The sequence below is a fragment of the Pongo pygmaeus genome, chromosome 11, assembly GCF_028885625.2.
Source record: "Pongo pygmaeus isolate AG05252 chromosome 11, NHGRI_mPonPyg2-v2.0_pri, whole genome shotgun sequence".
Taxonomy (NCBI): domain Eukaryota; kingdom Metazoa; phylum Chordata; class Mammalia; order Primates; family Hominidae; genus Pongo; species Pongo pygmaeus.
Window position 1 is genome coordinate 132,733,963 of NC_072384.2, and position 15,656 is coordinate 132,749,618.

General features: G+C 39.2%; 1 protein-coding gene across 4 annotated transcripts in view; it reads left to right on the forward strand.

Annotated features, from left to right (window-relative positions):
* The window catches only part of DIS3L2 (DIS3 like 3'-5' exoribonuclease 2), a 373,065-nt gene that overhangs the window by 177,964 nt on the left and 179,445 nt on the right, over positions 1 to 15,656 (forward strand). For all 4 annotated transcript variants that reach the window (XM_054477505.2, XM_054477506.2, XM_054477507.2 and 1 more), the window contains exon 8: positions 3,895 to 4,142. In XM_054477505.2, coding sequence (XP_054333480.1) covers positions 3,895 to 4,142 — 248 coding nt within the window. The remainder of the gene's footprint in view (positions 1 to 3,894; positions 4,143 to 15,656) is intronic.

The window sequence follows — 15,656 nt, forward strand, 5'->3', positions numbered from 1 at the left end:
CTGAATGCCAACCTAGCAATAGAGGGTGGCCCAGCTAGACTAATTCTCACCCAGATCTAACGGAAATCCCTCCAGCAACATCCACAGCACCTGTAAAGAGCCCTAATGACCGTAAGTGGTTAAGAGAAGGGCTTTCCTTCCTCCCTGGACCTGCAGCTTCTTTCCCACCAAGAGACATCAGGTATCTGAGTGGCTCCAACAAGAAGGATTCTAGAAGTGGCCCAGCCCAGAAAACCTCTTTGTTTCTGTGAGTCTGAGACTCTCGTCTACCCAGAGGCACTGAACATTCAGAGACGCTGGACATCTACCCAGAAAACACCAGGAAAGGGGATCTGGCCACAACATGCAGTCAAGTATGGGAAGCCCCTGTGTTCTCACAGGCAAGAGAACTTTGCTTCTTCACCCAGAGACACCAAGCAGCTGAGTGGCATTAGCAAGGGAGATCTGGTCATAATGGGTGTGTGGTCCAGGAAGCCTCTTTATCCTTGTGGGCCAGAGACTTCCCTCTTCCACTCAGAAACACTGGGCAGCCCGGTAGCACCAGTAAAGGAGATCCTGCCACAACAAGAAACCCAAAATGGGAAGCCTCTTTGTCCTTGCAGGCTGGAGATCCCCATTCCGTACTTAGACCATGTAGCCTGGCTTGGGGAATTTCTTGCCACCCACATAGGCAGTACGAGTAGAGACCAGCGGGAGCCCCAGTGATACCATATAAACCAAACATACCAAGATAGCACTGCAAAGACTGTTTTCCAAGGAAATTGTCATTGAAACTACAGCCCACAAAAGTAGGTCAGGACCTGCATGTTAAACCTCAACAGGGTGTATGACTGCCTTCTAAAATAAAAGATTTAAATGAGACCCAGAGTGTCTTAACATGATAACCAAAAGGTCCAGGATACAATTGGAAACCACCAATCATTATCAAGAACCAGGAAGAGCACAACATGAATGAGAAGACAATCATCTGATGCCAACACTGAGCTCTTGCAGTTACCCAACAATGATTTAAAAATAGCCATTATAAAAGTGCTTTAATAAGCAATTAAAAACTTTCTTGAAACCTTTGAGAAAATAGAAAATCTCAGCAAAGATTTAGAAATTATAAAAAGGCGGGGCACGGTAGCTCACTCCTGTAATCCCAGCACTTTGGGAGGCCAAGGTGGGTGGATCACCTGAGGTCAGGAGTTCAAGACCAGCCTGGCCAACATGGTAAAACCCTGTCTCTACTAAAAAAATACAAAAATTAGCTGGGCGTGGTGGCACGTTCCTGTAATCCCAGCTACTGGGGAGGCTGAGACAGGAGAATTGCTTGAACCCAGGAGGCGGAGGTTGCAGTGAGCCGAAATCGTGCCACTGTATTCTAGCCTGGGTAACAGAGCAAGACTGTCTCAAAAAAAAAAAAAAAAAAAAAAATTATAAAAAGGACCAAATGGGAATTATAGTCCTGAAAAGTACAATAACAGAAGTAAAAACATTATTGGATAGGCTCAGTAGTAGAGATGACACAGCAGAGAATCAGTGAACTTGAGGACAGATCAGTAGAATTTACCCAATCTGAACAAAGAAAGTATAGACTGAAAAAAATTGAACAGAGCCTCAGGGAGTTGAGGGACAACAAAAAGATTGAACATTCAGACAACTGGAGCCCTAGGAGAGGATCAAGAGAGTGAAGATGAAAGGAGAAATTGTGCAGAATGGGGATAGGTAAAAATATATCTTCAGAGAATTTAAGGTTCTAGCAAAAGTTGTATAACAATGCATAATGCTGTCCATCTGTACAATTGTAATTTCTTTTCTGATCAACTCTATACCTTGAGTTTAAGGTTAGAGAATACTGGTGGCTGAAATGTTCCAGGACTGAGGGTTTTTAGGGTGGGGTTAGTGGAAGGACCAGAAGATAAGGCATTTGACAGCTTGGGTAAGAGGACTTGAGGTGATAGAATATGGTGGTTCAAGGCTGGATGCAGTGGCTCACGCCCATAATCCCAGCACTTTGGGAGGCTGAGGCGGGTAGATCTCTTAAGATCAGGAGTTTGAGACCAGCCTGGACAACATAGTGAAACCCTGTCTCTACTAAATAAACAAAAATTAGCCAGGCGTGGTGACTGGTGACACACGCCTGTGGGTCCCAGAAACTCAGGAGGCTAAGGCAGGAGGATTGCTTGAACCTGGGAGGCAGAGGTTGCAGTGAGCCAAGATCACACCACTGCACTTCAGCCTGGGTGACAGAGCAAGACTGTCTCCAAGAAAAAAAAAAAAAAAGTGTGCGTGTGGTATTGGTATTGTGTGTACACACACACACACACACGGTGGCTCTGGGAAGGGAGGAAAGGGTTCGAGGCTTAGACGTAGATAACAGACTTGGAGAACAGGCAAGGGTTAAAGGTGCTAGAAGTCTTGATGTGGTGAAAAAGCCTGTGGAGTGCAGCACTGGAGAACAAGCGAGCTGTGTGGTGGATTCGTCGGAGAGGAGGTGTTGGAGTTGGAATAGTTCCAGATGATGCTGAGGTGTGGCCTTGAGGACGAGTTGCTGAAATCAAATAGAAGTGAAGGTTGCTGGCGTTGAAGGGATAGGGGAACGGTGAGGACAGGATGTTGACTAAGTTACTCACCTGGATGGAAGTGGGAGGGCCAGACTGTAAGCCAGGTTTCACAGAGTAACCAGGAGGCCAGGAGATGATAATAATAAGAGGGGGACCACCTGAACCAGAAGAGGGTGCACATACATGCATGAGGCTGGAAGAGTAAAGGTCTGGGCATGGCAGTGCAGCATGGGAAAACACAGACACCCATTTCAGAGGCTGTATGTGGGAAAAGGAGCATCCTCTTCCTAAATGGGCTGGGGAAGGCAGTCCTTAGGACAGATAGTTACATGCAAGGGAGCGGGGGGTGGGGGTCCCACAGCCTTCTTGAAAGAGGGCACAGCAGTTTGTTTAAAATAGCTGTTTTTCAGGGAAGAAGGAAGAGTTAAAAGGAAGAAAGTAGAGCATGTTTTGGGACTGAGCTTGCATGAGAAGACGGGTGCCCTAAGGTACTTTCCTGTGGGGTAGTAGCTGGGAGTGACTGGGGGAGAGGTGTGGTGCACTCAATTGGTTTGGAGGTTTCCTGCAGACGGGCTGAGATTCCACATGGGGTCAGGGACATGGAGAAGAGCAGCAGCCAGCTCTACTGCAGGCTGAATCTTTGTTCAGGGGTCTGGTGGGATGTCAGCAAGCAGCTCTGAGGAAGGGATGAGCCTGCAGACTGGCTATGGTGGGGAAAGGAAGCACTTCAGGAAGAATGTGTTGAGGAGGGGGTGGTGAGGGAGAAGACTCACTTTCTCAGAGAATACTTCTCTCTTGATGGAAATCCCATGTGTATGTGGTGGAGTGGTGGCCTCAATCTTCATCTAGTCAAATTAGAGCTTGGGTTTAATCTTGGAAAGAAGGAAGATCAAATATTTCTCCTTTCAGCTATTCAAGACATAATTAAGAGAAGTAATTTATGTCTAATAACCCTTTTTCTTTTACAAAAAGCACCTACCGTGTTGTTTGTGTGAGATACTAGTATTGTTCATGTGAGAAAAATATAATGTGAAACAAATACCTGGAGCTATACTTCCCTGCTGGAGTCCCACATGTCTTTATAAGACACAGGTCGTGGTAATAAAAGCACTTTGATTTAATTCATCCATGTATTGCATAATTTTTCTTGGATATATATGCTTACTAGATACTTGTTGCAACTTAAATATGGATTACTAAGTCACAGATCATCACTGAGAGGCACTTATTTTGATCTAGAAAAACTGCTGGTTCCTGCTAGTTGATCAAATTATAACCTGCTCACCTCTCCCAAGTGTAATTCAGTTCTGCAGATAAACAACATTGACTATATCTTTGGTGTTTTTAGGTGGTTTACATCTTGGAGAAAAAACATTCTCGAGCAGCAACTGGCTTCCTCAAACTCTTGGCTGATAAGAACAGCGAACTGTTTAGGAAATACGCCCTGTTTTCTCCCTCAGACCACCGAGTGCCTAGAATTTATGTGCCTCTCAAGGACTGTCCCCAGGACTTTGTGGCACGGCCTAAAGATTATGCCAACACACTGTTCATCTGCCGCATTGTGGACTGGAAGGAGGACTGCAATTTTGCCCTGGGGTAGGTGATCTCTGGTAGGAAAAATCACAGGTCACAGGCAGAACTCAGTTTAGGTGGTCTTTAGGTAAACTTTTTGTGTATTTTAATTATTATTTCTTTATTGAAGCATGGTTTCTGGTGTATTTTGGTCCTGATTCTTCAGAAGTCACTCTTAGCTGTCACCTCAACTGGTTGCCTGTATGTTCCTTGAATTACCAGGCAGTCACATTCTTGTTTTTGTTTTTTGGGTAAAACATGAACATTCTGAGCCTCTACTTATTTAGTTATGTCATGTGTCCTATTTGTACTTGTGTACCACAGATAATTCATTGCATCAAACAACCAGTCCTCTCCTTGCAGATGCTAGTGTTAAACCATGCAAAGTCTAGGCATATTCAGGAGACCTCAGGCTGCTTTGCTTTAAAATATGAACATGAAGGTATATTTAAATGGCATTCTTTTTCGGTATTGATTTTGCATATGGCATTAAAAACTGCCCTATTGTAAGAAGGAAAATGGTACCATGTTTTTGTGGAAGCTGTCAGAAATCAATCTAACTTAAATATACATGACATAGTCCAGGAGCATCATGGATGGCCACTTCATTTTCATCTAAAGAAACTGCTGGACCCAGTTGTTTGACCAAATGCTATGCCTATTTTCTTCTTAGAACTGGTATTCATATTGAAAGAAAAGCAGTAAGTTTTAGCTATGTTGTTAAGTGTCTTTTATAGATGATGTCTGGTTTATGTTTCACAGGAAATGACTATAAAGGTATACAATCTAGAAAAGAGCTTGTTGATTTACTTTTAGTCTAGTTTAATGACTTGCTTGTTGGTCATCTAACTTGTACAGGATGCACCCTCCTGGGAATGTCCTATGGTTAGGAGAGTCAGCACTGAATGGATGGCTACAATGTGCTGCTTTTATCAGGTTAATTCTATACTTAGCTTGTTATGCCTAGCAAAATAAGCCAAATCAAATGTGTGTGTCATATATGAGAGTGTTTCATATGTAAGAAACACTAGCCTGTGCCACTTTTTCAGTTTTATGAAGATTGGTGTGATTTAAATGATCTCATAGCTACTTAGGAACAGTTGTACTTTCTTTCCTCTCAAGTGGTGTGATTGCAATGTCATCATTTTTAAGCCTAACTCATTATCCAAAAGTGATGTCAACCCCTTGAGCCCTAAATAGTCCTTCTTACAAGCTTGCCAGTTTCTCACCATCAAATCAAAAGGCCCAGTAACGGTTGTGCCACCTGGTCCTGTTGATTGTGCAGCTACACTCTGTTTGGCAGTAAAAGAGGAAGACTTTCACATCAAACCAGGAAATCCAGCCTTGTTTTTTATCTGTCTTTCTGTCGTATCCCATTGTGTGTGCTTGATTGGACTACTTCCTTAGTTTTCAAGTTTCAAGGGTGTAGTCAGGAAATCTTCATAGTATGAGTTTCTCTTATTACTTTCATGGCCTTATAGGTCTTTTTTAATTTTTATTTTTTTATAGCTGAGCCATTACTTCATCAGGAACCCTTTTCTTGAAGGTAAAATACAACAAAAAGGGAGTCAGGTCTTTGAAGCCTCAAGCACATTTGCTGGGTTTAAAGAAATAATATTTAAAAATGATAGTCACATATTAATCATGTAATTTTCAAAATAAAAAATGAAGATAATCATATTTAGATGGAAACATCATGCTTTTTCTCTATCTTCTTAATATAAGGATATAAAAATTGTCATTTATGGAAATGTGCCTTTTAAAATCTTTGTGAAGAAGAGAAAATTTATTTTAAGAAATAAAACATGGTAGGTTTTCCTGATGAATTTCTCAAATGACGTCTGTTGTATGAGGGGTGAGGGCTGCAGCTGTTGAGTATGTTGGTGGTCGCCTTGCCATTTTGTTCTGGTTATCTGTTACTGATCTTTAAGAACTGAGGTCACTTTTTCTTAATCAGTACATGCTGTGCTATGACTGCCTAGGTTTCCTCCCTTATCTTTGCCAGGCTTTGACCAGGAGTGTGACGGTAATACCTGCTGTGGGTGCGAAAGTGTTATGGTTAGCTTCCACATAAACTATCCCTAAAAATCAAGTTTAGCTTGATTTTTCTTCCTTCTGAATTTCTTCCCAACTCCTATACCTCTCTCCTTAAAAGTATTGGACTTCCTTTGCCTATGTAATTGCTTCTAATTATTCAAGTTCAAAGTCATTTACCTCTTCTGTAGTTACGTTTAGTTCACCAGACAGGTTTTGATCCAACTATGTGTAAAGTACTATGCTATATTATCTGAGAAATACAATGGTAAACAAGCTATGGATTCGTTATTTAAGGAACTTATAGTCTAACGCAAAAGGATTTTTGCATGTATATATCATAGGGATAATTTGATTCTAAGAAGTGGAAGCCCACTTGAACTAATTTAAATAAAAGTAGAGATTAATATAAGAAGCTGGTGATTCTTTTAAAAACCAGAGCAGGAAATGGAGGAAGTCTCATGAGAAAATCAGAACTGACAAGGCCACAAAGGAACCACAGCTTCTCTTTCACCCCTGTGACTAGCCCAGCCACCACACAGTATCTTTTCTTTACCCCTTTTTGCACATGAGCTGTGTTATTCTGCTTCTCTCTGCACAGTAGTCTTCTACCTGCACAACAGCACACGTGGCCCCAAAATGGCACTGCCAGTCCTATGGCAGTTACATACTAAAGTCTAGATCATAATGCATAATTTCTGTGGTGGAAAATCTTACTGGTCTAGCTTGAGGCAGGTATTTTCCCTCGTCAGTAGTTTCAAGCAGAGGTGGGGGGTCCAGAGTCCCATCCACGACTCACACCCAATTTGCAGCACTGTGGGACTCTCTGGGAAAGAGCGTGGATAAAACAGATGGCTTGAATGGCTTATCTCTTTGAGTTCTACCTATAGTACAAAACAGAATGTTCTAAGTTCTTCCATAGAATAAAACAATTTGGGGGAATTTAGAGGAGGTAGGTGAAGGGGGAAATCCAGGATCATTTCTTACAGGACAGAGGCCTCTTTGCTAAAAGATCACTCTGACTGAGAGTAAAGAATAGATGAGAAGGGACATGCCTAGCAGCAGGAGGTCATAATACACTATTGCAGTAAGACAGATGAGATGGGAGAACCTGAAATAAAGGGTTGCAATGGAGGAAACAAAAGAAATGAAAAGATTCAGGGGAGATTAAGAAGGTAAATTCTCCCAGATGTGATGACTAATTAGAAATAGGGCATGAGGGAGAAGGATGGAATCTTGGATGAACTTTCAGGGCTCTGACTAGGGGCAGTGGGTGGATGCTGATGGCATTTAACCACAATTTACTGGGAGCCATCTCAGTTCCTTCTGTGGTCTTCACTATCAGAAATCAAACTTGCCATTTCCCAAACTGAGTGTGTATGTTCATAGTTCCAAACTTTTGCACATTACACTTCCTTTCCTAACAGTGGCTTTCTCCTTTCTCTAGTGTTTGCTTGGTGAAATACTCAACTTTTAAACTCAACTCAGTTGTCCACTCAAAAAATGTTCCTTGACTCACAGGCCTCCCTTCTGGTGCTCCCATAGCTTCTGTTAGTACTATTATTATAGCTCTCATCTGTTTGGATTGCAATTGCTTGTTTGTTTTACTTGGCCATGAGCTCCTTTAGGACAAGGACACTTGGTGAACATTTGCTAGCTGGTCAGATGAGTAGATGGAAATGGATTGATGACCCCAACGTCTTGAGCCAGGTTGACTAGGAAGATGTTGCACCATGAGTCAAGCTAGAAAACACACAAGGAGTAATTTGGAACAGAAAATGATGAGAACTAAGGTTCTATGACTTCAAAGTCCATGCTTGACAATGGCATACAACAAGTATAAAAACTCAGGTGGAGAACGCCAAATTGAGAAGGCACAGATATTTAACAGAAAGATTGAATAGAATGCACACATTAATAGAATATATGATGTTAGTAGCTTTGGAAGGATCCTTAGGTAGGACACAGAGCTTGGCCTCCCCTTTGCTGTAAGCATTGCTTCTCTGACACCCTAGTGCTGCCTTGGGGCCACCATGTAGGGGCAGCTCAAAGAGTATTACAACATTGGAGACTTCCAGTTGTTATAAAGTTATTTTCTATCTTGTTCTTAGAATTGTTATGAGAGATCTCGGTCGAAGCTTGTTCACCTCTCTATACATCACATCTCCCACATTTTTATGAATCTTAGTTCTATAATGCTATCAAAACCCAGGTGAACCCTTGCTAGCTTTTAGGGATCACTGTTTTTTGTTACACATTGCAACATATTTAGTACCTTTAATATTTAGTACTAGACTCTAGTCCAGGATAATTAAAAAGCCACATTGGCTTCTTCGCTGGAATGATCTGCAATTACATAATCAGATTTACAGTTTTAAGAGCTTCCCAACCTCTTAAATCATCTTTCCCTTTAGAAACTCTTGCAGTGGAATTCATGCCTATATTTTCTCAGACCTTTGGGAAATCTGGTATCCTAAGTCTAGGGTTTACAGTTCCAGCTTCTCTTTCCAGGATGTCTTGAGCGTAGAGATAGCATGGTCACTTTCTCCCAGATTTGTCATGGTTTCTTCTTGAATATTTAAGGGTAAATCTTGAATAAAATGGGAACGTTTTACAGCAGCTACTGTGAGGAACTTAATAGTGTTTCTTGGCAACACTGAAGGCTAGCTGAAGATATGTGACATGAACCAACCTAGAGCAAATTGACATATTTATATTATTTTATCAAGCAAAGTCTGGTGGTTTTGAGGGGTGGAGGAGGAGGAGGAAAAATGAATAGGTCATTACAGGCTGAGAAGTTCTTGGTTGAACATGGGATTGCCTAGGCTTAATGGGAGGCTGTGGAAATGAGAAACAGAGAATGGGTCACAGTGCTGCTGGCTTTAATGAGTGTGAAGGACAGCAGTTTCCATTGGAGCGCATAACGGAGTGAGGTGAAAGCAGAGGAAGGGAAATTCTGACCTTAGAGGACTGTGGTAGAGATGGGAAGTAGGGGGTGGAGGTCTGTTCTGGTATCGCCTTTGTCTCCTAGCTTTGCACCTTATGGTTGTTGTTAGCCAGTCAGCAATATTTATTGACCCATGGAAGCAAATACTTTTACATTCCATTCAGTTTTGATAGATACTCAGTTTCTTACAGGGTAGATAGGAATTGAAGAGGTGGTCATTAAATTACATTAAATACATTGAATTGTAATTAGTAGGAAAATTAAACCATGACTAGATTGATAGAAAAAACAAACAGAAGAAATTACTTTGTTTCATTGAAGCATAGGCTCCAAGATTAGCAAACTGAAAAATAACTGTATCCAATCTTTCCCTTTGCAAAAGGAATGTTTCACCTTTTTGAGAGCATGTTCTTTAAAGATAGCTCTGAGGGAGAAACCAAGTTATATAATGCTATGGACTCGCATTACCAAATCTATAGAGTTTGTACGTTCTTTTCAGGGGTTATGGACCTGGCGGGCTAGGAGGCAAAAAGCCAATCAGGCTGAGTGGGGGGCTCTTTTTTTGTGACTGTTGGGCTCCACCTGGTGGCCTGTAAGGATCAGCTTTGGAAAAAGCTGTGTCTTCAACACAGAAAATCCTGGTCAAGGCAGAGCAAAAGTTAAAGGAATGGAGGAGAATGATCCTGATCCAGGCTTAGGTTACCAAATTGTTCCTTTCCTTGATGAGCACTGCATGCAGTTTTGGCACTTCTTCCAAAGTCGCCATCTTCAACTGCAATTTCTAGTGCACCTTCTTGAAAATATTACGATGTTAGAGGACCTTAGATAACCATCAACCTCCTCTTATACTCATTAAATCCTTTCAGCTTCCTCTTTGCTTTCTTCATATCAACACCAATTCACTCTTAAATTTCAAGACCTTTTCTTAAATAACTCAGTATTGTTGACTCTTACTTCTTTTCTCCATGCTTTTATCTATTTTCACTGATTAAAAACACCGTTCCTGAGGTCCCTATTCCTTAAGTGCTACTTTCTGCTATGTCATAGTACTGAGCCATAAGAAGCGAAAATAACTCGTTCTCTCTCCTGATTATAGAAAATAATACATAAAATATACAGCCAAAGACAAGTGTATTTGCCACACTTTGTTTTTACTTTGTATTGTTGGAGGTTTGGGCCCTCGGTGTAGTTGATGTTTGATTGTTCCCCACTTGTACATTCTCAGGGCTGTGATGCCATTATATCTGTTTGCATGGAGTTTCCAACATTGGACCAACACGTATGAGAGCATGTATTTAAGAGTAGTAATATGATAGTGGTAATCACTGCAAGGGTGCATGACTGTCTTCTAAATATCGTCTAGTTGTAAGTCTAGGAGTTTATAAGAGTATTTAGTAGAGGAAAGATGATGAATGGCTGAGAACACTAATCTTGACTATTTAGTGTTCCTGTTTTCTTTAAGGCAAAGAGGCCAATTTGAAGGACTTTCTTGTTATATTTTTTTCTGTCTGTAGCTGGTCCCTTCCCTCAGTACATTTTTAATGGGCATATCACCCAGGATAGTAGATCTGATGCTTATTTATATAGAATGTTTATATGTCTCCCAAGGCCCCCACCTATCATATGTAGGAAGTTGGGAATATTGTTTCAGTGCCGTTCAGATTAATTTTACAGTAGGACTCAGTTGGAATGTCATTCGTTGTGAATGGGAGCAGTATTCATAGAGAAGCTCTAGTGAAGAAAAATTGAAGTTATCATTATAAATAACTCTATGGAGGAAAACTTTCTCTTTTACAACTATTATTGAAATATCAAATTAACAAATATTACTAAATTTTATTTTTTCCAAATACATACATATTGAATATTTACTGTTAAATTTATTCAAATGTGTACTATAGAAAATGAAAATTTCCCAGAGTTTCATCCCCGGAAATGATCACTATTAAGGTTTTGGTATACATTTGACTAAAATATTGTTTTTAAAATATTTATCAACTTTAATTACAAAGCATATTTCACAGGAAAAAGAATATATGTAACACTTCTATAATTTTTGAAACCTAATACTAAAACCAACCCATGAACTCATGAACCAGATTAAGAAATATAACATCACCAATACTGTTCAGGTTTCCTGTCTGTTCTCCTGTATCCCAAACCATAATTTTTTCCCCAGAGGTGACCACTATCTCAAATATACTAATGAAAATGTATTTAAAAAAATAATTTACCCATATTTATAACCCTAAATGTCATTTTGTTTTGCTTATTTTTGAACCTTATACAAAATACCGTGTTATATATATTCTTCTATCACTTGCCTTTTTTCATTTAACATGTTTCTAAAATATACTCACATATTTCACTCATTTTAATCCATAATATTTCCATTTTCTGAAATATACCGTAATTTAGCAATGTACATTTGGGTTGAACAGAGAATTTTGCTCCTGCAGACATCCAGTGCTCATTAACTAAAGTTTTTCTAGACTCTACTTAAAAAGGAAATTACTGAATCATACATAGGTACATGTTTAACTTTACAACTTTCTAGCCAAACCATTCCCAAAGTGATTGTACCCATTTTTAGTCCTACCAGCAGTGTGTATGCAGTTCCATTGCTCCACATTCTTATTAACACTTGTTAGACTCATTTTTGCCAGCCAGGTGGGTAAAAATAGTGATAATTGTTGGGTGATTTTTGTTATTTTTTTCCTAATTACTGATGAGGTTGAACATCTTTTCATATACTCATGGTCACGTTTCCTCTTCTAGACAGTGTTTTCATGTTGTTACCCATTTATTTTTAACAGTTAATTATTTATTTAGATAATTTTGATTACAGAAATTGCAAAAATGGAACAGAGAGTTCCTGTATATCTTTTAACCTATCTTCTCCTTATGTTAACATCTTACATGACCATGGAATACTTATCAGAAGTAAGCAATTAATCTTGGTACAATACCATTAAAGTATAGGTCTTACTCAGATTTTATCACTATTTCCACTAACGTTCTCTTTCAGTTCCAGAATCTGGGTCCAGAATCCCATAATACAGTTAGCTGTGTCTCTGTAGTCTCTCCAGTTTGTGACATTTCTTACTCTTTACTTGTCCTTCATGAACTTTACTCTTGTACTGGCCAGTGATTTTGTAGAATGTTTCTCAGTTTGTGTTTGTCTAATGTTCTCTCATGATTAGATCGAGATTAGGCATTATTGGGAAAGATACCACAGAGGTGATGTGCATCTTATTGGGGGCACATAATGTCAGTAAGTAATACTGGTGATGTTCACCTGGATCACCTGGTTAAGGAAGCATCTGCCATGATTCCTAACTTACTACTTTTTTCCCTTGTAATTATTATACTGTATTTTTGGAAAGATTTTTGAGTCTGTGTAATATTCTGTTTCTGCTTAATTTCACCCATTCATTTTAGCATACATTGGTGCTTTTACCCATTTTTAATTGGGCTGTTTGTCATTTGATTTTTTTGGAGTTAAAAAACACATATTCCAGAAAGTAATCTTTTTAGCAGTCACTGATATGGAAATTATCTTCTCTCCAGTTTGTGAGTTGTCTTTTCATGTTATTAATGGTATCTTCTGAAGAATAGATGTTTGAAGTTGTCTTTTCTGTTTGCTGCTGATATGTAGAATTACAGTTAATTTTTATACAATATCCTATATCCAGCCATCTTGCTATATCCCCTTATTCATTTCAGTACTTCAGATGTAATTTCCTTTGGCTCTTCTATGTAGATAATCACATCATTGGTAAGTAATGAGAGATTTATTTCTTCCATTCTAATCTGTATGACTTTTATTTCTTTTTCTTATCTTGAATTGGCAACTCACAATTGGAGAGGAGGTATTTTCCACACAGTAACTGATGAAAGTTCAGTTTTGAATAAAAGCAATAGTAGCAGGCATTTTTTTTTCCTGATTTTTTGATGTGTTAATAAGTTTGCTAATGTGGCAGCTAATTATGGTAGGACTGGATAATTTACTGAAGTACTTATCTTTGAGTTTTATTTGTTTTTTGCCATCCTCAGTTTTCTTAGCTTTCCTTTGGCATTTCAAGGAAGAATAGTATGCCTCTCTAATAGGTTCAAAGCATTAATTTGTTTATTTACATATTCAGTCACCAACATGTGTTGGACACCAAAGGCATACAAGTCTCAGTGGTACACAGAAATAAAGAAATGTTTATTCTTTTTATGGATGATCCCCCCCATCTATTGATAAGGAAGAGGCATACCTAAAGCACCATGACACAGCTAGAAAGTGGCACATGCAAGAAAGAGGATATAACCAAAGGATAGGGACAGTACTAATGAGGCAGATCCACTCTAGGAGACAGGGATGGCTTCCTGGCCTTGCTGCTCTATTCCATGAAGATGAAATGATCTGGGTGTATGCTTTGTGGGCCTAGTTCAACATGGAAGTTATAAAGGGAGCACCTTTAGGATAGAATTATGTTGCCTAAGGAAGGGCCATTTATAGTATTCTTATGCTCTGGAACCCAGCAGTTGCATGTCAGTGTGTAGTGAATACCTCTACAAGATCTATGATGCTAACAGTACTAAGATTTTATTTTTGGTCGTAAGAGCTTTACATTTTCTGTTGCAGACTGAATGGAGGGAAAGGGAAGTTTACTTCTCATGGATGATCTTTTTAAATAGTTTGTAGTAGGATGCTTTTAGCAGCAAATTATAAAAATGCCTGACTCAGAGTGACTTAATAAGAGAAAATTTTATCTCACATAGGGGGAATTCAAAGGTTGTGCAGCTGCAGACCCAGTAAAGTCAGTGACTGGATGATGTTATCAGGTTGTCTTTTGCTGTCCTCAGCAATCCAGTGGTGGTTTCTCTATGGTTGTGAAGATGGCTGCCAGTACAATTAGGCTACCTGCTTTCTTGATGACATGTGACACAAAAAGGGAGACCCTGTCTGCCAACAATGCTATTGACTACAGTCACCAGGGGAGGCCATACACTGAATTTATTAGAATAATTAGTATCTGTCATTGGAGCTGAAGGTGAGATGTGTTTCCTGTATGAAAACTAGATTTTTATGAGGAAGGAGCAAGACGGAAGTGAATGTTGGGTAGCAAACCAATATTGGGCACTCTAGTTTTTGTTATAATTATTTTTTGTATAATTTTTAAATTAAAAAACCTCCAACTTTGTGATATTAAAGGAAGCTTAGAAAATAGATTAAAAAGTCACTCAGAATCCTCTCTCAAATAATTAACACCATTTGTCCCTTTCAGCATTTTCATAAATGTTTTTACATAGTTAAATTATACTCTACATACATCTTCGAAATTCTTTTTCTGAAATACATAAAAAATTGAAAAATATGACATGGTTTAGTTTATCATTTATCTGTTGCTTGACATCTAAATTACTTTTACTCCTTTTCTGCTCCAAGATTTTAAAAATAAACTTAATTTTAATTAATTAATTAATAAATAGGAATGGGGTCTTGCTGTGTTGTCCAAACAGGTCTCGAACTCCTGGGCTTAAGTGATCCTCCCACCTCAGCCTCCCAAAGTGCTGGGATTACAGGCGTGAGCGACCATGTCTGGCCCATAAAAATAAACTTTATTTTTCAGAACAGATTTAGATTTACAGAAAATTGTCAAGATAGTACAGTTCTCACCTGCCCCTTCTCTCCTCCTCCAAAACTAGTTTTTTTCTCTTAACCAATATTGATACATTATTAATGGAAGTCCGTACTTTCTTCAAACTTTCTTGTTTTTAAAAATCTAATGTCCTTTATCTGTTCCAGGATCTCATATTACATTTAGTTGTCTTGTCTCTTTAGATTCCTCTTGACTATGAGAGCTTCTAAGTTATTTTTGAAGGACATATTTTAATGCAGAATAGGATGAAATGTGGTTTTTAAGAGAATCACCAGATATTTTGACATAACATTGAATCATAGTTGTCCTAAAGCAGCTGTTATCTTTTCAGACAGTAAGCAGAAGACAGAAACTACTTAGAAAGTTGTAACATTTGAACTACATTACATAAAAGGGAAAGTTACTTTCATGATTCATTTTAAATAGAATTTACAATGAAATTAAATTTAAACTATAAAAATAAACCCTTCTGCAAGACAAATACACAATGTAAAAGTCAGTTCCCTAGTAGAATTTGGCTTTGTTTATATACCAAAGAATTCTGGTTTTCAAGGTGACAGAAGAGTTCATGATTAAGTAGACAGGATAGGATTCTCTTCTCTTCTCTTCTCTTCTCTTCTCTTCTCTTCTCTTCTCTTCTCTTCTCTTCTCTTCTCTTCTCTTCTCTTCTCTTCTCTTCTCTTCTCTCTTCTCCTCTCCCCTCCCCTCCCCTCCCCTCCGCTCCCCTCCCCTCCTTTCTCCTCTCCTCTCCTCTCCTCTCCTCTCCTCTCCTCTCTTCTCCCGTCCCCTCCCCTCCCCTCTCCTCCCCTCCCCTCTTTTCTTTTGACAGAGTCTCACTCTGTCACCAGGCTGGAGTACAGTGGTTGGATCTTGGCTCACTGCAACCTCTGCTTCATGGGTTCAAGC